At 36.6% G+C, this 21,434-nt stretch overlaps 5 protein-coding genes across 5 annotated transcripts in view; 1 reads left to right on the forward strand and 4 right to left on the reverse strand.

Annotated features, from left to right (window-relative positions):
* Positions 1-16,239, reverse strand: part of LOC126716719 (putative pentatricopeptide repeat-containing protein At1g12700, mitochondrial) — a 56,645-nt gene extending 40,406 nt beyond the window's left edge. The window contains exon 1 of the mRNA XM_050417665.1: positions 14,701-16,239. Coding sequence (XP_050273622.1) covers positions 15,235-16,095 — 861 coding nt within the window. The 5' untranslated portion in view covers positions 16,096-16,239 and the 3' untranslated portion in view covers positions 14,701-15,234. The remainder of the gene's footprint in view (positions 1-14,700) is intronic.
* LOC126716543 (uncharacterized) lies at positions 4,353-5,575 on the reverse strand. The gene is made up of 2 exons (XM_050417353.1): positions 5,243-5,575; positions 4,353-4,880 (listed from the first exon to the last, which is right to left on the reverse strand). Exons 1-2 carry the CDS (start codon positions 5,573-5,575, stop codon positions 4,353-4,355), a joined length of 861 nt encoding a protein of 286 aa, XP_050273310.1.
* LOC126716544 (protein ALP1-like) lies at positions 5,870-7,652 on the reverse strand. Its single transcript, XM_050417354.1, has 3 exons — positions 7,644-7,652; positions 6,427-6,652; positions 5,870-6,324 (listed from the first exon to the last, which is right to left on the reverse strand). The coding sequence occupies exons 1-3, from the start codon at positions 7,650-7,652 to the stop codon at positions 5,870-5,872; spliced, it is 690 nt and encodes a 229-aa protein (XP_050273311.1).
* Positions 7,874-8,985, forward strand: LOC126716545 (pentatricopeptide repeat-containing protein At1g62680, mitochondrial-like). The gene is made up of 2 exons (XM_050417355.1): positions 7,874-7,975; positions 8,524-8,985. Exons 1-2 carry the CDS (start codon positions 7,874-7,876, stop codon positions 8,983-8,985), a joined length of 564 nt encoding a protein of 187 aa, XP_050273312.1.
* Positions 14,380-15,204, reverse strand: LOC126716546 (pentatricopeptide repeat-containing protein At3g22470, mitochondrial-like). The gene has a single exon (XM_050417356.1). It carries the CDS (start codon positions 15,202-15,204, stop codon positions 14,380-14,382), a length of 825 nt encoding a protein of 274 aa, XP_050273313.1.
* Positions 16,240-21,434: the final 5,195 nt, after the last annotated feature.

Below are 21,434 nucleotides of genomic sequence, written 5' to 3' on the forward strand. Positions count from 1 at the left end.
CGACCAAATAGGACCGAAATAGATAAAATGTACCGAATAGGACCAATATAGACCGAACAGAACAAAAGTGGACAGAGTAGGACTAAATTAGACCGAATGGACCAAATAGGACCAAAGCAGTTACAATGGCCCGAGTGGACCGAATAGGACCAATGTAGACCGAAGTGGACCAAATAGGACCAAAGTGGACTGAATAAGACCGAATCAACCAAATAAGACCAAAGTAGACTAAATAAGACTGAATAGGACCGAAGTGGACACAATGGACCAAATAAGACCAAAGTGGACTGAATAAGACCAAATGTATCGAATAGGACCAAAGTGGACAAATTGGACCGAATAGAGCCAAAAGGGGACTGAAGTAGACAAAATGGACCAATGTGGACCGAATAGCACTATATGAACCGAATAGGACTGAATATAAGAGAAACACGTTCGTAGTGGTGAAATTTGGTTTAAAAATCAAATAAATAAAATAATGACATTGTAAAGCCTTCAAAATGAGGTAGCAAATATAGATATAAAATATATAAATATATATATATATATATAATATTAAGTTTTATTTATAAATTCTTATTTAAACATGCAATTCATGCACCATAAATATATTTGCATCATAAATAAATATAGGGCATTCAATGTTTGGCACCTTGTTGTCAATCTGGGTTTCAATGTATTTGGTATCATAAAAAATGGGGGAATTCTAGGCTTTTGCCTTTATTTTTTTAAAAAAAAAAAATTCTAGCAATATGTCCCTGTTTTGAAACTATTTAGGTCCGTGTCCCCGTTTTGAAACTCGATTTTCTTAAAATCGAGTTTCAATGTAAAACTCGATTGGTTTAAAATCGAGTTATGCCAAATGAAACTTTAAAAAAATAAAAAATAAATAAATAATTTGTGGAACTCAAGTTCATGAAACTCAAGTTCCATTAAAGGAACTCAAGTTCCACAATTTTTTTTTTTTTTTAAGTTTCATTTGGCATAACTCGATTTTAAACCAATCGAGTTTCAAAACAGGGACATATTGCTAGATTTTTAAAAAAATAAGGGCAAAAGCCCATTCTCTCCTGTGAAAATTGGATGATCTTCCTGTACTTAGTCATGGTGTGTTTCTTCTTTTATATGTCTCAATGATGTTTTCACAGTGGATTTCCCATTACTTGAAAGTTGAAACTACAACTAAATATAGGGAAAGTTAATAGTTTTTTTTTTTTTAATTAAAGCTAATATTATTTAATGCATCATCACCTGCCAGATGCAAATATTGGAGTACGTGGTCAAGGGACCATTAAATATACAAACTATAATCCCAAATATTCATCTAGTTAAGATCTAGTCTAAATTTTTCCAATAGATATGCCAACAGGATAGCTCATGTCCTTGCTAAATGAATTAAAGTACCATTAAATACACAATTGTGAATAATAATAATGATAAGGCCGGGAATATAGTATTGAACTATTGCCAACCTCCTTAACCATTTTGAGAGATGCACTTCACAGTTCACACACTCATCATTTTCATGGCTTAAAACCGGTATGGAAATATGGCTCCCTGGATCAACCCGATGAAGACCTTGGAATGCAACACATCAACAGTCTTGATGCCTGCCCTGCTCACGTAGGCACCAAACAAAGCAAAGGAAACTAGAGCATTCGGACACTTGTCATCGTGATCATTATTCTTTGCATTGAAAATAAACCTTACTTGTTACTTTTCCCCAATTTTTTTATCGATATAGGATTTTAGACAGTTCTAGGCCAAAATGTTCCTCAAGATTGAACTTTGCATTTAGTTTTCGCAATTCGTTTACTCAATTTCAATTGGTATTCTATAAGTTGACAAAACTTTTGTCAAAATTAGCAAGTATCTGGTATAATATGATTGAAGTTACTCCCTCTCAAAAAAAAAAAAAAAAGGTTGCAGCTAAGGCCCATTTTACTAATCCATAGCAATGTCATGCTGATCTCATACAGATTTGTTAACTAATTATGTATACTAGCATCTTCGATTTGTGACAAAGTGCTAGATATGACAAACTGCTCCAACTTAATCAAAAAGTAGAACTGAAAAAAGAACACCTTTCCAATGACAACAGTAGTGATTCTAGCAGCATCCAAGGCATCAGTTATTTCACAAATCTCACGGCTTGTATCAGCCATTTCTGCAATGTTTTGCCATTTTTAAACTGGGGAAGAGGTCACAGCTAGAAACACTACCCCACTTAGACATTTGTGACCTCTGAGCGGTCATACTTCTGCGTTTTGCCAATAAAATTACCTGTTCTAAGTTGCTTCTCACTTCGACAACACTAAGAAGCACATACCTTCCTGAGTTGATAAACAAACCAAGCTACACTAATAAAATTGCATTCGAAGTCCACTGTACACATCGCTCCATAAAGCTTATAAGAAAAATAAGAAAACATGCATAAATAATTTGCTGCACCATATACAATAGGCAGTGGTAATACATCAATAACAACTTACCACTTATGATTTGTTGTGAAGGTGTTGTGGACGTATCATTTCTCATTTTAGGAGAGTTGGTCGCATTGTTCATGTGTGATATGGTTCCCAAGACCTATTCTGCATCTATCACAACAACTCCATAGAGAGTAAAGTTCTCCCATCCAATAACTCCTTATGAGGTTCAACCAAATCTTCGTTTCAAATAAAACCTATATAATTACAGATTTAAATACAAAATAAAAATAAAAATAAAAAAGATAAAAAAATTTGAGAGGGAAAAACATCAATGATATGAAAATAAACATCACTTCATAAAAAGTAAATCGCCACTTCCAGAAAATATACATACACCTTATAGATTGACTGGCAAAGTCTTAGGCTGCATTTGGTTCAACGGAAATGCTTTTCCGAGCATAAAATCATTTCAGGGGAAATTGTTTTCCCGTAAAGGGAAATGTATTCAGGCTGTTTGGCTGCCTCGGAATTCGTTTATGGAAAATCAATTCCGGTATTTGGTTCGTTCAAACATTTTACGGAAAATGAAATTCGTTTTACGGAAAATCAATTCCCATGTTTGGTTTGTAGATCATTTTATGAAAAATATGAAATGCCTTACAAATTCAGCACCTGAATTGCCTAGACAAACCTGTAACAGTACAAAAATAATCATCCACTTCAACATCAAAAATAATCATCCAAATATACCCATAATATTTATATCAAAACAACCACATCAATCTTTCACTATTGGCATTACACCTTCTCACTTCGACAACACTAAGAAGCACATACCTCCTTGAGTTGATAAACAAACCAAGCTACACTAATAAAATTGCATTCGCAGTCCACTGTACACATCGCTCCATAAAGCTTATAAGAAAACATGCATAAATAATTTGTTGCACCATATACAATAGGCAGTGGTAATACATCAATAACAACTTACCACTTATGATTTGTTATGAAAGTGTTGTGGACGTATCATTTCTCATTTTAGGAGAGTTGGTTGCATTGGTCATGTGTGATATGGTTCCCAAGACCTATTCTGCATCTATCACAACAACTCCATAGAGAGTAAAGTTCTCCCATCCAATAACTCCTTATGAGGTTCAACCAAATCTTCATTTCAAATAAAACCTATATAATTACAGATTTAAATACAAAATAAAAATAAAAATAAAAATAAAAAAGATAAAAAAATTTGAGAGGGAAAAACATCAATGATATGAAAATAAACATCACTTCATAAAAAGTAAATAGCCACTTCCAGAAAATATACATACACCTTATAGATTGACTGGCAAAGTCTTAGGCTGCATTTGGTTCAACGAAAATGCTTTTCCAAGCGTAAAATCATTTCAGGGGAAATTGTTTTCTCGTAAAGGAAAATGTATTCAGGCTGTTTGGCTGCCTCGGAATTCGTTTATGGAAAATCAATTCCGGTGTTTGGTTCGTTCAAACATTTTATGGAAAATGAAATTCGTTTTACGGAAAATCAATTCCCATGTTTGGTTTGTAGATCATTTTATGAAAAATATGAAATGCCTTACAAATTCAGCACCTGTATTGCCTAGACAAACTTGTAACAATACAAAAATAATCATCCACTTCAACATCAAAAATAATCATTCAAATATACCCATAATATTTATATCAAAACAACCACATCAATCTTTCACCATTGGCATTACACCTCCATGGTATACAAAAATGATACCTACACGTGGTATTTGAACAGTACAAATACATAATTTGGGCAATTGTTTCATCCCAATAATAGAAAATACAACATATATAATATAATGGTAGGTGAATACTAGTATTACAACAAAAGTTAATCCCTAAAGCTACTGTCACAATCAACATGAAACAGACAAGTCAAAGGTGTGTGAACAAAAAACTATCCATCCACAGCTTTCTCAGCTTAGCATTCTTGGCTAGAAATCCTCGTGCTGCCTTCTTATTTTCACAGAGATGGTCAAAGGCAGTTGCAAGCATGTCTTCACTATACCCATCCGCCACCATAGCCATGACCTCAGAGTAAAGAGTTGTGTAATCAACAGGCCCCCAATTGATTTCTTTCAAAGGCACAGCAATTTCCTTCAGCTGATCAGACAGATCAGTCAGCACACTATCATCAAAGGGAGGTGCACGCCCTCTTTTGCAGGACTTGGAAATTCTCGACCCAGTGGTGGATGACTCTACCGCATTCTTCCCTTTGTCCACCACACCTTCCTCCCCATTGTCCACCACAAACTCAGTACTATCCCCATTGTCTGGCTCATTCTCAATATCCACATACGACTTAGAAAAGCTACCCGTGGCTGTATCCTTCCCCACTACAATAGCCAATTCATCATACATCTCAATCTTTTTGTTTAGATACTCTGCATACTTACGATGCGCCTGTTAAGGAACAAGAGACATAAATTCAATATTCAATATTCAATATAGATGCCATTAGATGATTTAGGTCAATGATAAACAAAAAAATCTTTTAGGGAATAGGAGACATAACCCATGATTTTGAAGATAAATACAACAGAAAATACCATCACAATTTCTAAGACCAAATTTTACAATAGATCCACACATGAAAGTTATATTTGAAAATTTGTAAAAGCAATGGAATCCTAAAAAGAATGACACTATAAATTTCATATAAAGAGGATACTTGAGCAGCCTTGTCTTGTTCTCAATTCATAGATTATAAAAGCCAAAAACATATATTATCATTTATATTAAGAAAATATAGTTGGAAGCCATACCATGACTTCTTCTTGATATGTTTTCGCATTGCACGTTATCATTTTTAAGTTATCATCCCACCCGAAACCACTCTTCTTCCTAATAGTTTGAATAGTGGTCCACATGGTCCTCAAAGTCCGCAGCCGATTCTCTACATAAGAAGGGTGGCACTCAACCCCAAATTGAGCAGATATCTCCTTCGCTACAAAAGCAAAGGAGCCGGCCTTGAAAGTGTTAGAAGGTTTGTTGCCCTTCGCAGCCTCCTCGGCAAGTAGCCTAAGTAGAGTCGTGTGCATGGGGGGTAGCCACCTGAACTGCTTAGTGCCACCCACTTTCTCTATTCCCTTCGACATTACTACATATGAAAATTGTATAGTGAGAGTAGCATTTAAAAATGAGAGGAGCATTTAGTAATTACACTCGGAATATGAACAACAAATCAAACACACAACCAACCATGCTTATAGATGTGCATAACATAACGAAACATGCTAATACTGGAAATAAAAATGTAATGCTGGAAATAACAATGTATTGTTGAAAATACTTTTTCCTTACACCACCAGAAGTCTATAGTAAATACATTGTCCTTACAGAAAAAAAAAAAATACGACACATATTACAATCATAGAAATCTAAATAAAGTACTACTCTCCACTCCTAGTATAATCAAACCACATAGCTTGGCATATCTGATCTCTCTTAGCATTCCACACTCTACTGTCTTCAATGGAATCCCGACGTGACTGTGTTTCTTGTTGGGGGCCACTAGACTCTACTTGGTTCATTGCAGTCGCCATAATATGGTCATTTGGTTCAACCCCCATAATGTGATTATGAATCACACAACATGCTAACACTACTTTCACTTGGGTTTCAAAAGACCAAAATGGTTCTGCATCCAACACTCGAAAACATTTCTTCAACACTCCAAACCCTCGCTCAATGGTAGTTCTCAATGAAGAGTGTCGAAGGTTATACAATTCTTGCTCATTCTCAGGAGGACGATCACTAAACTCTTTCAAGTGATATCGCACACTCCGATAAGGTGACAAAATTCCATTTTTATTACCATACCCAGCATCACCAATATAATATTTACCTACATATATTCAAAAATAAAACCAAATCACTACTATGCTTAGGAAAACGCTCAATATTTATTAAACTAATAAACCAAAAAGGTAAAGTAATCCTATAATACCTTCGAGAATTGAAAATCCCCCTAGCCTAGCAAATGCATCATTTAACACACGTGAATCATGTGCACTGCCTTCCCATCTAGCCAATACATAAGTGAACTTTAAGTCAAAACTAATGGCAACTAACACATTTTGCGTGGTTCCATCTTTGCAACCATGAAACCTTCCTTGTATTTCAGGTGGCACAGATGCGCGAACATGTGTACCATCAATTGCTCCAACACAATCCTAATTTTTGACAGACATAATGGTTTAAAATTACACAAATCTTCACAATTTACAAAAATACACAAGTCGCAATATTTACCTTAAAATATGGGTAGAACCTTCTACTATTCCTTATCTCTGGGGGTGTGTCTTCGCTAGGCAGTCTTATTAGAGCTCTATATAATTTTAAGACCCCCCCCCCCCAGGACGACCTTGAAGTATCTATGAACAATCTTAGTCGATCTATGGAACCGACTACCAATTACACAAAATCTCACAATATGACCAATAATGTGACAGAAAATTAGCACTTGCTCCGTAACAGACATGTGAATAGTCGGGCATACATGCTCCCCCTCAGTGAGGATGTGACATAAGTGGTGGAAAGCTATAGGCTTCATCCTAATTTGATTCACACAATGTCTCTCACTTCCATGCAGAACACTATTTATGTAATACTCTCTCTCGACTGCATGATTAACATAAGGCGCCCTAGGCAATTATCTACGCCGCAATTTCCTTAACAATGCAACCCCCACAAGGAGGACAGATGCTACTAAGGCAAGAATTGCGGCTTTGGTTTTTTTCTTCATCTAAAAAATCACAAACACTGTGGTCTAAGAGATATGTAAACAAGCATGCTATTGATTACACAGTATATAAAAACAGCCACAAACAGAAAACATCCAAACCACATTGATAATGAGTACCAAAATATTTATGCACATATATTTCTATATAATTGTAACATCAACAACGTACACAACAAATACCATCACAATCAATATTTACACCAACAAATCACATTGCATTCTATTTCTGTATAACTGTAACATCAACAACGTACACAATATAATACCATCACAATCAATATTTACACCAACAAATCACATTGCATTCTATTTTTGTATAATTGTAACACCAACAAATCAATATTTGCTTGCTATTAAAAAATTGGATATAGAGTAGCTTAGGTTATTGTAAAAAAGCAAGCTAGAAACCCTGTCCTGACCAGAGCCATATGTTGTTCACCAATTCAGTATATGCTCAATACAGAATCTATGAAGAATTCATGAATAATACACAGTTTAAATAAAAAAATGGATAATTAAAAAAAGTAAATAAATAAACAAATAAACAAATAAATATATATTTATATATAGATCAGATCCGAGAGGTGGGTCGAAGGATGGAGGTGAGCTCGGAGTGTGTGGACCGGAGGTTAGCTTGTCGGACTGAGAAATGAATCAACTGGAAAAGGAAACTCACCATGGGTCTGTGTTTAGCGCTCGTCGAACTGTGGGTGGATCGTGGGTGGAGCTCGGAGTGACTGTGGGTGGATCGGTGTGAGTGACTCGGTGTGGGTGGAGCTTGGAGTGACTATGGGTGGAGCTCAGACTGTGGGTGGATTGGTGTGAGTGACTCGGTGTGGGTGGATCGGTGTGAGTGACTCAATGTGGGTGGAGCTCGGAGTGACTGTGGGTGGAGCTCGGACTGTGGGTGAATCGGTGTGAGTGACTCGGTGTGGGTGGATCGGGTGGATCGGTGTGACTGTGAGTGAGCTCGGTGACCTCTTCTCTCTCTCTCTCTCTCTCTCTCTCTCTCTCTCTCTCTCTCTCTGCACATCTGATGAGTCCAGAAATGGTTTGAAGTGAAAATAAAAATGTAAACCAATTTCCAGGTCAAAGCCATAAAACACACGGTCAAATGAAATGCTTTTCTGGAAAATTTTATTTTCCATGCGCAACCAAACACAGTGAGATGTAAAATCATTTCCTAAAATGCTTTTACGCCAAAACAAACGCAGCCATAGTGTTCTACAACACAATCATTGACAGTTTATGTAAGGATAGATTGGTAACTGAAGTTTGGACCTTTTATCTGAAATGCAGGGTAAAGGCATTCAGCCAAATCTTGTCACTTACACGTGCTTAATTCAAGGTCTATGCAATTTTGGCCAGTGGAGGGAGGCTACTACTTTGTTGAATGAGATGACACAAAGGAAGATCATGCCAAATGTGCAAACCTTTAGCATATTGGTGGACAGACTTTACAAGGAAGGGATGTTGACCGAGGCAAATGAAGTTTTTACCGTGATGATTCAAAGAGTCACATATAGCTCTTTGATTGATGGTTATTGTTTACAAAACAAAATGGATGATGCTATCAAAACATTTAATATGATGGTTGAGAGAGGTTGTCCACTTGATGTGTTTAGCTACAACATATTAATCAATGGATATTGCAAAAATAAAAGAATTGATGAAGCAAGGAGTCTCTTTGATGAAATGTCCAACAAGGGAGTGGCTCCCAGCGTTGTGACTTATAGCACTCTTATAGGTGGGTTTTGTTGAGTGGAGAGACCCCAGGCTGCACTAGACCTATTTCATACGATGCAAGCATGTGGCCAACTTCCAGATCTCCAAACCTATGCTATCTTGTTGGATGGCCTATGTAAGAACAAAAAAATTGGGGAGGCATTGGCATTGTTTCAAGAGATGGAAAACAAAAAGTTGGACCACAATATTGTGTTTTACAACATCTTGATTGACAGTATGTGCAATGCCGGGGAACTTACAATTGCAAGAGAAATCTTTAATAGTCTTCTTGCAAAAGGATTGCAACCTGATGTTCGGACTTACACTATAATGACAAAAGGGTTTTGCGAAGAAGGGCTAATTGATGAAGCAAGTGAGCTACTAGAGAAAATGGATGGGAACCATTTATCTCCTAATGATCACACATATAACACAATCATCCAAGGGTTGCTGCAACAGAATGAGACAACAAAGGCTATGGAACTTATTAAGAGAATGGTTGGCAAGGGTTTTTCAGTAAATGCAGCCACTGCATCCATGTTGGTCGACCTGCTATCTACAAATCCAGGAGATAAAGCACTTCAAGAGTTACTTCATTATTAACATTAGGCTCAAAATACTTTTTTTCTATCTTCCTGAGCAACCCAATAGCCATATCAGTCTTACCAATCTTACACAGAGCATTTAGTATCGTTCCACAAGTAATTGCATCCGGTTTATACCCATTCTTCTCCATATCTTCTACCAAACTCACAGCTCCAGCAGTGTCACCTTGAAGACAAAGGCCCTTGACAAGAGTGGTTAGAGTTATATGATTTGGTTGAAAACCAAGTTTGAAAATTGTTGCTAAGACAGAGAACTTGAAATCTACGCGGTTCACATGGCAGAAGCAGTCAATCAAAATAGTAAAGAGTATAAAGATCAGGAGAGATACCAAATGATTCGATATGTTTAATTAGAGTAATGACTAGAGAGTAATGCTTCATTCTTGCAATGGCATTCAACAATTGAGTAAAATCCAGAATGGAAGGCAAAGGGCACATGTGAAGCATTGTATCAAACAAGTCTTAGGCATGATCAACATTCCTAAAGCTTCCAGCTTTGCACTCATCTCTCACAGATTTCAAGAACTGATTCTGATTTTGATTTGGGTTTTTTCTACTAGTAGTAGTAAGAGTAGAATAACAATAATAATAATAATAATAATAATAATAAGAAGAAGAAGAAGAAGAAGAAGAAGAAGAAGAAGAAGCATGAAATGGAAATAGAAATGGAAGGGTTTTAAGTGTAATAGCAATACTGAAAGAAGGATTGGATTTGGATATAAAAAGAAGAGAGTTGGTTAATTTAGAGGCACGAAGCAGCGTACCCATTTTCCTGAAGATTGTTAAGACTAAAGAGAATGAAGCGCTGAGTTTTAGTGTCTTTGAGAATCAGAGAGAGAGAGAGAAGGAAACTAGGCAGCCACTATGTCTGTGTCTGGGTTAAAAATTAAAATACACCACCCCCAAATTTTAAACTCATTTACTTAAACTTTGCTGTTATAGGACTTTCAGGATAGTTTGCATTGTTGGGTGTGTGTTTGTGGGATGGTAAACTAGCTAGGCCGAGTCGAGTAGAGTGGAATATTAAAAGTTCATTTGATTTTGTTTTGAACACTAGTTAAGTTTAAGTTCATCACCATATATGAATATATGTTCAAGCTTAATTCATTTTTTTGTCGAGCTTGTTTACAAGTTACTTGATTAATTTATTCTTTTCTTATATATATAGTAAAATCATTAATAAAATATTTTATTCTTGCACAAATTTATCAATTTGTACTACAAATTGACTGTTAATATTATCAATAAACTACAAATAATAGTTTAATATCCAATGAATTTATTTACAAACTTATACAAATATATTTTTAAACATATTTAAATCAAGGGAGTTAATCTCGTACCGGAGGCTGTACCAGTTTGACCAGTGTAACGAAATATTTCGGTACCGATCAATATCGATGTACCGTTACAGGTTTACTGTTATTTTTTATATTTATAAATATATATATATATATGTGTGTGTGTGTGTGTGTGTGTGTGTGTGTGTGTATTATAATGAATATAAAAGTTTACCATAAAATATTACCTCAATTCAAAACAAATTATTCATAATTTTAGACTTTAGCATCAATTAAAAGAAAATATATATATATATATATATATACACATAAAATAGAAAGCTTAATTGTTCATTGCATACTAAGAAAACAAATAATACTAATAAGTTAATGCAAATAAGTTACCATTCTGCCCTTACAAAAATTCAAAAATTACAAAACTTTAAAAATAAAAATAAAAAACTTTTTCTGTACTGACCAGTATTACCCGAAATTGGCCGGTATGGCCAGTACGGCCAGTATTTAAACCAATATAAAACATTGGCGTTTTGGTACCGGTATATGTACCAGTACGGTACATACTGGTCGGTACCGATACGGTATCGACTACATTGGTTTAAATATAAAAGTATAATATTATATATATAGTTAAATCAAGTCCTTGTGTTCACGAGCTTATTCATGAACATGTTATTTTATTGAGCTTTGCTTGTTTAATAATCGAGCTTAAACTCCGGCTTATGCTTAGCTTGTTTGCTAAAACAAACGAATAAAAATATGTCTTTTCCCAAGCCGAGCTCAAATTGTTTGTAAACAGCTCGGTTCATGAATATAAATTTCAGTACAAAATATAAATATGTATTTTATGAATTATTAATCGTAAATTGTTGACTAAGTAAAGCTACTTAGTTTTTCCTTTACAACTTGAAGCTACAAATTACATTAACACTCCAACTTTACTGCTCCACTAGTGAAAATATATACTGGAATCAAACCTACTACATAACAATTTGAAGATTAAGGCCCCGTGCATTGCAAAAAAATGGACCAATCACCAAGGACTCGACTGCCATGAGCTTGATAAGAATATTGAGTAAAGGACCAAAAGTGTCCTTGAGAGGATCTCCAATTGTGTCACCTATGACAGTCACCTTGTAAGCATCTGACCCTTTAGGAGAAGTGCTTTTGCATGTTCAATACCAACAGCCTGGAAGTACATATTAAACTAAATAAATCAAAAGGTAAAACTCAAACTACATAAAGAAAGCACCTCTAAAACTTGAGCACACAAGGAAGTCTTACTTTGAAATATAGTAGGCGAGTAGAAACTAGAAAGCATTAATAAATTAAATGTTGTAAAAGCAAAGTACTGTATTTCTTTTCATTATCCCATTCGCCACCTGTGTTGGAAGCTGAGATGGCAACCTAGGAAGAAATACATAAAATATTAAGCTTGTTAAATAATATACATTCATTCAACGGAAAAGAACAACATATAAAAGGGATTATTAGTGATGAAATTGCTATCCTAACAAATTTAAGTAATCAAAGTAGGAACAATTGCAAAAACTAAGGCTAAATATGAAAACACATTGATCTACAAGTGAAAGCAAGTCCTATTTCATTTTTTAAGGGTAATTTGATGGTAGGTGGATTGAGGCAATACGACATTCAAACAGGAGGCTCAAGTATTGCAACATACCTGCACACCAGGAGCAAGTGAACTAGCAAATGTCTTTTCTCCAAAGAAGGTTCCAGAAATAAGTAGGGGCAAGCATAATCAAAGCACCAGGTGGGAACATTTCCCTTACTGAAGCATCAGTAGAGATTTTGACACAAGTTTCATAGGAAAGTCTTTTTTTATTGTTTTGCTTGGGCTTCAAATCTGTACGTTCTAATGTCCACGTCCCTATGTTGATGAATTTGTAAATTCCTGTTCCATTTCTCTTAGCACAAAGATAACTATTCAGGTTAGAGCAATTAGCATCTATGACATGACAGAGCACCACTTGGTTTGTAGCATTAACTTTCCGTCAGCCCATCAATGGACTCTACATGTCAAGAGAATGTTCTTTCATTCCTCGATTTTCAGCTAGTGAGACCCTAATGATGGTCATTTGGAGCACAGATTCTAATATCTATGATACTGGCACCAGAGTAATCACTCTCAAATCTCAAAAATAGTAAGAAAGAGTCCATGCCTAATGCTCCATTCATTTTGTCTTAAAACATTTGTCATACATGACTCATCATTTCGTCTTAAATATTTCACAACTTTGTGGCTGAGGAAAAACCCATCAAATTAACCTATTGACATAGTTAATGACCATTCCTAAAATAGGAAATCTCTAATTTTTCAATTTTAAGCCTAACATGCCATGATCTCCTACTTCTAAGTAACCAATACCCAAGCTCCATCTTTGTTAATCAAATTTATGTATAAATAAACATCAATAACCATTGACAGCCACAATTACTATGTTGCATCAGAATAAGGACCATTATAGCAAAAGTAATCCACATTAATTCTAATAGGCATTTTCACAAACATATGCAATGCGACAAAACAACAAAACGGCTATGAGAGAGCTAGCTTACATAAACATGAACATACTGTGTCAAATAAGAAAACAAATAGCAAAATCCAAAATTTAAAACACAACTAATGGCAGACTTACTTGACAAAGAAAGAATACAAAATCCATAACTAACTGCAAAGCTGCAAAATCAGCCTACTATTCTATCTTGAAAACTGAACACCAAAAATTTTTAAACACAGCAGCAACACAGATTTATGCGAGTGAAAATTGTAGATTTACATTAAAACAGGGTCCTCTAAATGTAGACAATAAACAAATAACATGGACAGTAAACGTGACTTAAATCTGAAGGTTATTCTTCACCAATGAGGACTTGGGGGTGAGTAAATGTGTGGTCTAAACGGTGAAGAAAAAAAAAAGGTCAGTTAACTACACAGCTTGCCAAATCCAACGTGGCAATGATGCAGCAAGTCAAGTGTCCACAGATTACATCCTAATCAACCAGAGGATGTTGACCTCAATAATGAAAAGCAAACATACAAGTAGAAGCCTCTGATATTTTGCATATTCAGTCTCCACTCTACAGGACTTTGTCAGTTAGATAAATAGTAAAAGGAGAAAACAAGTGAATGAAGATTGGAAGCAACATTTGAGAAGTTATATTTGGTTCTGTTAGATTTTGAAAAGTCCACGAAAGTAGTATATCACCAACAAAGAGAATTATTATTCAGCAAGCTATATGATCACAAGTTTGGAGTATAGAATCATTTCATAAAAAGTAAATAACAACTTCCAACAAATATACATACTTCTTATAGATTGACTAGCGAAGTGTTAAATTATGAAAGTTGTTCATGAAATTGAAAAACTAAAGTCTTCATACAAATTATTGAAGTAATTCTTTAAGTACTTTATCTCCTGGATCTGCAGATAATAAGTCAATCAACATGGATGCAGTAGCCGCATTTGCTGAAAAACCCTTGCCAACCATTATCTTAACAAATTCTATAGCCTTTGATGTCTCATTCCCTTGCAATAAACCTTGGATGAGCGTGTTATATGTACGATCATTAGGTGAATAACCATTCCCATCCATTTCTCAAGGAGCTCACATGCTTCATCTATTAGTCCCTCTTTGCAAAGCCCTTTGATCATTATGGTATATGTCCAAACATTAGGTTGCAATCCCTTCAATGGCAAACTATTAAAGAGTTCTCTTGCAGCTGTAAGTTTCTTAATATTACACAAACCGTCAATCAAGATGTTGTAGATCACAATATTGTGGTCCAACTTTTCGTCTTCCATCTCTTGAAACAATGCCATCACCTCACCAATTTTTTTGTTCTTACAAAGGCCATCCAACAAGATAGCATAGGTTTGGGGACTTGGACATTCACCACAATCTTGCATCTTATGGAATAGCTCTAGCACAACCTCAAGTCTCTCCACTAGGCAAAACCCCCTTATAAGAGTGTTGTATGTCACAACGTCAGGAATCATTCCCTTGTTGGACATTTCACGAAAGAGACGCATTGCCTCATTAATTCTTTTATTTTTGCAATATCCATTGATCAATATGTTATAACTAAACAGATTAGGCAAACAACCTCTCTCAATCATCATATTAAATGTTTTCACAGCATCATCCATTTTGTTTTGCAAACAGTAACCATCAATCAAACAGCTACAAGTGACGGTGTTAGGTTCAATGCCTCTTCGAATCATCACACCAAAAACTTCTTTTGCCTTCATCAGCATCCCCTCTTTACAATGTGCGTCCACCAATATGCTAAAGGTTAGCACATTTGGCATCACCTTCCTTTGCACCATCTCATTCAACAGAGTAGTAGCCTCCCTCCACTAGTCGAGATTTTGAAATAAGGAATTGTAAGTGACAAGGTTTGGCTGAATGCCTTTACTCTTCATTTTAGATAAAAGGTTCAAAGCCTCAGTTACCAATCTGTCCTTACATAAACTATCAATGATTGTGTTAAATGTTGTCATATCAAGCTCAAAATTCCTTTCTTCCATATTCCTAAGCAACCTAATAGCCATATCAGTTTCACCAATCTTACACAAACCGTTCACCATGGTTCCACAAGTAAATGCATCAGGTTGATACCCTTTTCTCTCCATTTCATCTACCAATCTCACAGCTCCAGCAATGTGACCTCGAAGACACAGCCCTTTTTTAAGGGTGTTAAGAGTTATATGGTTTGGTTGATAACCAAGTTTCAAAATTGTTGCTAAGACAGAGAATCCAAAATCTAGATGGTTCAAATGACAGAAACAATTAATCAAAGTATTCAAAGTACAAACATTTGGAGAGATTCCTAATGATTTCATTTGTTTATATAGCGAAATTACCTCCGGGTAATGCTTCAATCTTGCAATGGCACCCAACATGTGATTATAATCGTCAATGGAAGGCAAAGGGCGCATGTGAAGCATTTTATCAAACATGTCTAAGGCATGATCAACGTTCCTTAAGCTTCGAGATTTGCACTGATCTCTCACAGATTTCAAGAACTGAATCTGATTCTGAGATTGGCTTTCCAAGTTTTCTCTATCAGTGTGAGTAGAATAAAGAGCGTGAAATGGTTTTAGCTGCCCTACACTAACTCTAAGTCTAACATGAAAGCAGCAATAATGATTTTTGAATATACTAATAGTAATAAAAGCAAGTGGGTTTCTTGATTTATTAGCAACACGCGTACCCATTTTCCTGCAAAAGAAGAAGAAGAAGCAGCAGATGGAAGAGACGCTAAGTTTGAGAGAACGAGAGAGTGAGACAATGGAGTAGCGAAGACCAGAGAGAGACAGACAGTCACAGACAAGAGACCGAGAGTGTGAGAAATGACAGTTAGAGTTAGATTGATTGAGGAAAGGTGAAAGGGTTAAAATACTTTTTTTTTTTTTTTTTTTAAAGAGTTTTGTTTTTTAATCTGTAAATTTTAAAAAGTTATTGAAAAGTTCGTCAATTAATTTAGGGTATTTGTTAATTCGTCAATTTCACCAAGCTATAATTGTTTGTTAAAAAAAATGTTCTATTCAACCGGTGTCTTTAGGGTTTTAGGACATTTGTTAGTTTATGGTTATATGAAAATTTACGAGCAAGACTTAAGTACAGTATTTAAGTACTATTCTTTAAGTTTACTTTTTAAGATTTTGTCATGTGAATTTTTTCTTATAGGATAGAATTATATTTTTTAGTTAAGTAGCCACATGACTGAATCTTAAAAGAGGAACCTAAGGAACAGCACCTAAGATACTGTACGTAAGTTTTGTCCAAAATTTTAATACTACTTTTATGAAAAATATAATTAATAAAAATTGTAATAAAATCAATTTTTTCCCCTTTTTTCCTAAAATGTTTCAAAAAAAAGACTTATTTATAAAAAATTTAGTTTCCAAAAAATATAACACTAGAAACAAAATGCACGACTTTTACTACAACTCTTTTACGTGGTTGATTATGAGTTGTGAAAAAAAAAATGAATCCACAGGCACCAACCACCATTTACTACATGAGAAAAATGTGACAAAAGTTCTGAATTTGTTTGTGATACTAAGAACTTAAAAATTTTAGTTCCACCTAACATTTTTTATTAGAAAAAAGCCACATTACTGTCACCTCAGCAAGATTTAATTAGAACTAGATTTTATTATTAGGGTGAGTCCTAAAATATTTCAAAAAGGGTGCCATTTTGCTAAAAATGGCTAATCAGCCAAAATTTCCCAAGTAAGATTGGTTATATTTGATACAAAGTGGATTTTTTTTTTTCCTTTTCTCTTTTCTCTTTTTCAATTTTTTTCTTAAAGAAAACTATAATTATTAACTATTGTATATTTTTTCCCCCTCTGAAACAACTATTATAAAAACTGATAGTTCCTTGGATATCAGTAGGTTGACGAGACTCGAACGATGATCTTTGGGCTATATCCTATAACACAAAGAACACTGAATCAGAGGAGACCGGTGGGGACCGGCCAAAAGTCCTCCGATGATGAAGTTAGTTACTTTCGAACTCTCTGTAAGGAAGGAGTATTTTCTTAAATAAAATTGTCTGAATATCTTACCCTTCATCGAAGAATCCTTATATAGTATGTGTGGAACGGTTATCTGTTTAGTAACCGTTCCCAATGTCGAGGAGTCCGGAGAATTGGGGGTAACTTCCATAACTGCTATGGAAGTTACCTAGGTTAGACGGGCCGTTCCAAGGTGAACTCGTCCATCTTTTATTAATGACGGACGAGACCATCTTGGACGGCTTGCCCTTGCCTGAATGATGATGAGTAAGATTCCCATGAGGTCTCGTCCGTCCAAAGACGGACGAGGTTAGCCAGAATGCTTGGAACAATCACTCTGCCTGTTTGATTTGTAGTAGCTTGTCTTTCGTTGGACGAGACATATGGACGAGTTATGGAGTTGGATGTTTTTTGTGACACCATCAGTTGCCCCCTCGTCCATGTGGGTCGTCCAATGAGTTGGGTGAACTGCCGACACGTCCTTGGACGAATATAATCAGTTAACAAATCAATGCACCACGTGTCATTTTTTTACTGGCGACTGATCCTGTCGATTTAGTTTTCCAAAGTAGATGCCACGTGTCATTTTCGTATTGGTAGAGTTGTTTCAAATGCTCAGGTCAACATCCTATAAATAGTGGAATGCCTCCCTTAACCCTTCTCATTTCAGAGATTTTCTTCCTTGACATCCATCGTCTAAAGCCTCGTCTAGGAGTTCCTCTGCATCTAGAGTCTTCTTCCGTCTAGAGCCAGGTATTCTTCTTCTCTCCGTCTTTAGGTTCTAAGTTTCTTGTCAAAAATGTCTGTTGCTTCTTCGTCCACTGATAGCCTTAATAAGGCTATAGACGAGTATTATAAGGACAGTAGTGATAGATCTAGTTCTAGCAGTGCTAGTGATGATAGTGGAGGAAGCACAGACGAGAATTACTCTTCTAGGGCCCCTGGGTTCCCTATTGAGGTCGTCCAAGAACAACTTAGGAGAGCTTCTGGCTCTCAAGCTGGCTCTCTGTCCAGCGTGCCTCCGTCCAATCCAACAGACGAGGAAGAGACCGTCTTTAGTTGCGCAGTAGGCGTCCATTCTAAGACGGATGAACAAAGATTAAATGGCCTTAAATCTTGGTATCAAATTCCGGACGAGTTTAACCCTAGGCTGCCCGTCCGTGGAGAGTGGTGTTGTGACCCACGTTTTGGAATAGGCGTCTATGAATCTTATTTCCTAGGTGGCCTTAGGTTTCCTTTAAATGCCTTCGCTAGAGAGTTATTAGTCAAGTTAGGTTTAGGTGTCTATCAATTTAATCCTAATGCATGGAGATTCGTTATCTCCATGCAAATTTTGTGGAGGGAAGTTTTTGGTGGGGACTGTCCTCTTATTGTGGACGAGTTTCTTTATTGTTATAAACTTTCTGCAATAAGTCAATCTGAGGGTTTTTACCTGTTCACTGCTAGGGGGAATGATTGTAGGTTAATCAAGTCCCTAGCTTCGTCTGATAGGAAGTGGAAGACGGAATTCATCTTTGTCTCAGGCTTCTGGGCAGGGAACCCTGTGGACATTGGCAGGGATCCCTTTCTTCCTTACACTGGGGACTTAGGGAACCTTCGTCCAGAAGGTACGTCCCTTCCCCTTGTTTATTTTTATCCTTCTATTTGATCCGTTTACAATTTCTAACCTTTATTTACTCATTGTGTTGTAGCTGCTAAACGTCCGTCTTTGAGCAAATTCCATCGTGACCGCGTCCACAGGGCTCGTCTTCATACAGACAGGAGCTTTCGTTCTCTTGTCACTCTTAGACGTCTAGCCAAGTGGGGTTTAGGTCCTGAGCCGTCAAACGAAGCTATTGCACATGAGGTTACTGTGCGCAAAAGTAAGTTTTCAGCTAAGTTTTTTTTTTTTTTTTTTTTAAGTATACATTCCTGATTCGTTTGTTATCTCGTTTTAGGAATGTCAACAATGAAAGAAAACAAAGGGAAAGAAGTTGTAGGTGAGGGGAAACGTCCTGAGGCTCAAGCCCAGGATCGTCCTGAGGTTCAGGTACGTCCAACGGCTGGGGACAAAAGGAAGTTCTTGCCAAAGAACATTGATTCGGAAGGGCTCCCCAGTCGTCGAGACAAAAGAGTTAAGCAGGGCTCATCCAAGGTGGTTAAGTCCAAACCTTCACAGTCTCAGCCTTCCATTCAGGTAGTTGATGTGGACTCGTCCACTCCGGTTGAGTCCACTCCGTCCAAGACTCCTCCGCCCAAAACTCCTTTGTCCAAGCCAACTGCGCCTGGCTCGTCCTAGCCTTCTACGAACATCATTGAAAATGAGGATCTAGCTTGGGAACGTTTTCATTTGGCGGTCCTGGACGAGGACATAAACATGTGTTATAATATGGGCTTGAAGGAGTTTGAGCATTCTGGCGTCCATGACCTCTTTAAGGTATGTTAATATTTCTCGTCCTTGTTCAGTTAACAACCTTTCTTCATTTAACCATCCTATGTTGTTTTATCTATTCATAGGCCATGTCAAAGTTTATAGCAGCGTCCAGACAGGCAACAAAACTGGACAAGACGAGGCTCTTGTTGGAGACGAGGATTCAACAGGTGAATGCTGACTGCAAGAAATGGGCTGGGGCTGCTGCAAAAGCTAAGGAGGAGGTCAATGAGCATAACAAGCTAATCGAGGAGCTAAGGACTGATGCATTGGAGAAGGATACCCGCATTAATCATTTGCAAAAGATGAACGACGAGCTGAATGCTCGTCTCTCCAAGGCAAAAGAGGACGCTGTGGCTGAATTCAAGTCGTCCAAAGTGTATACGGACACTCTAAATCGCAATTATGCAGCTGGTTTTGAGGATTTCAGAATGGATGCTATTGAGAACTTCCCTGAAGTTTACTTTAGCTCAATCAAACTTAACCTTACTGCTGCCACAAGCTCTCTTCTTCAAACCGGCTCTGATGACGTCAATGTGGAAGACGATGCCAACACTCAGCCACCCCAGGACGAGCCCAATGTCAATGCTCCCCCTACTTAAGGACCAGACCTTTACACTAGAGCAGTCTTTGTTTGTTTTTCTTTTTTGTTTGGTTTTTGTTTGGTCCTTTGTTTTAGGACCTTCTTTATGTAACAAGAATACACTAGCCTCGTCCATGGTTTTAGGACGGGCTTTTAAACAACCATTTCAGTTTTTTGAACTAATCGAGGGTTTTTGGACGTAGGACATCCACCCTTTGAATGAATGAAGTTTTATTTTCTTTGCATGGGCGAGTGATCTCATTTTCTTTGCATGGACGAATGCTGTTATGCTATTTTAATTCATCCCCAGCTTTAGCTCGTCCATGGCGAAAATACATATTCTTCATATTATGTTAGTCTAACTCGTCTTTGCAAGTAGTATTTTTATCCAGCTTGATTCGTCTTAAGACTTACAAGCTGATTTTACATACCATCCTACTTATTTTGCCTAACTTTTTTCTCGTCCAGAGTTTGGATTGTTTCAGTTTGCTTTTGATTCTCACCCTTAAGTTGGACGAAAATGTTGACTTTGCCTCATCCATGAGTTGGACGAGTATATTTACGGTTTTTTCCTTGCTTTATTCAAGAAAATTTAGACGTCACATCTCTGCGTCCAGAGATTTTATTCGTCTTGGATCTTTCAATCCTCTTGAGAATTGGCTTGGACGAAAATATCATGGAGATGTAAAATTCACACAACATTTTGTACATAACATAGATATTGTTTACAGATAAGGCACATGCACACTGATGCCTTTTTATTTAATAAGTACATACTTCATAACTTTGGCCATAACCATGACACAACCATAATAAGTAATAAGGTAGTAGTTTCAAACTTCAAACACAAATAGCATCAAACATAAGTAGTATCAAACACAAACAGCATCAAACATAAGTAGAACGTAAGTAGACAAACAAGATCCAGGCTCGTCCATGGGTTCACTTTTACTGATAGTACCTCCTCAGGTGCTCCACATTCCAAGGATGTTCCAACTTTCCCCCGTCCAAGGCCTCCAGGTAGTAGGATCCTTGCCT

Source organism: Quercus robur, chromosome 3 (assembly GCF_932294415.1).
Source record: "Quercus robur chromosome 3, dhQueRobu3.1, whole genome shotgun sequence".
Lineage (NCBI taxonomy): Eukaryota > Viridiplantae > Streptophyta > Magnoliopsida > Fagales > Fagaceae > Quercus > Quercus robur.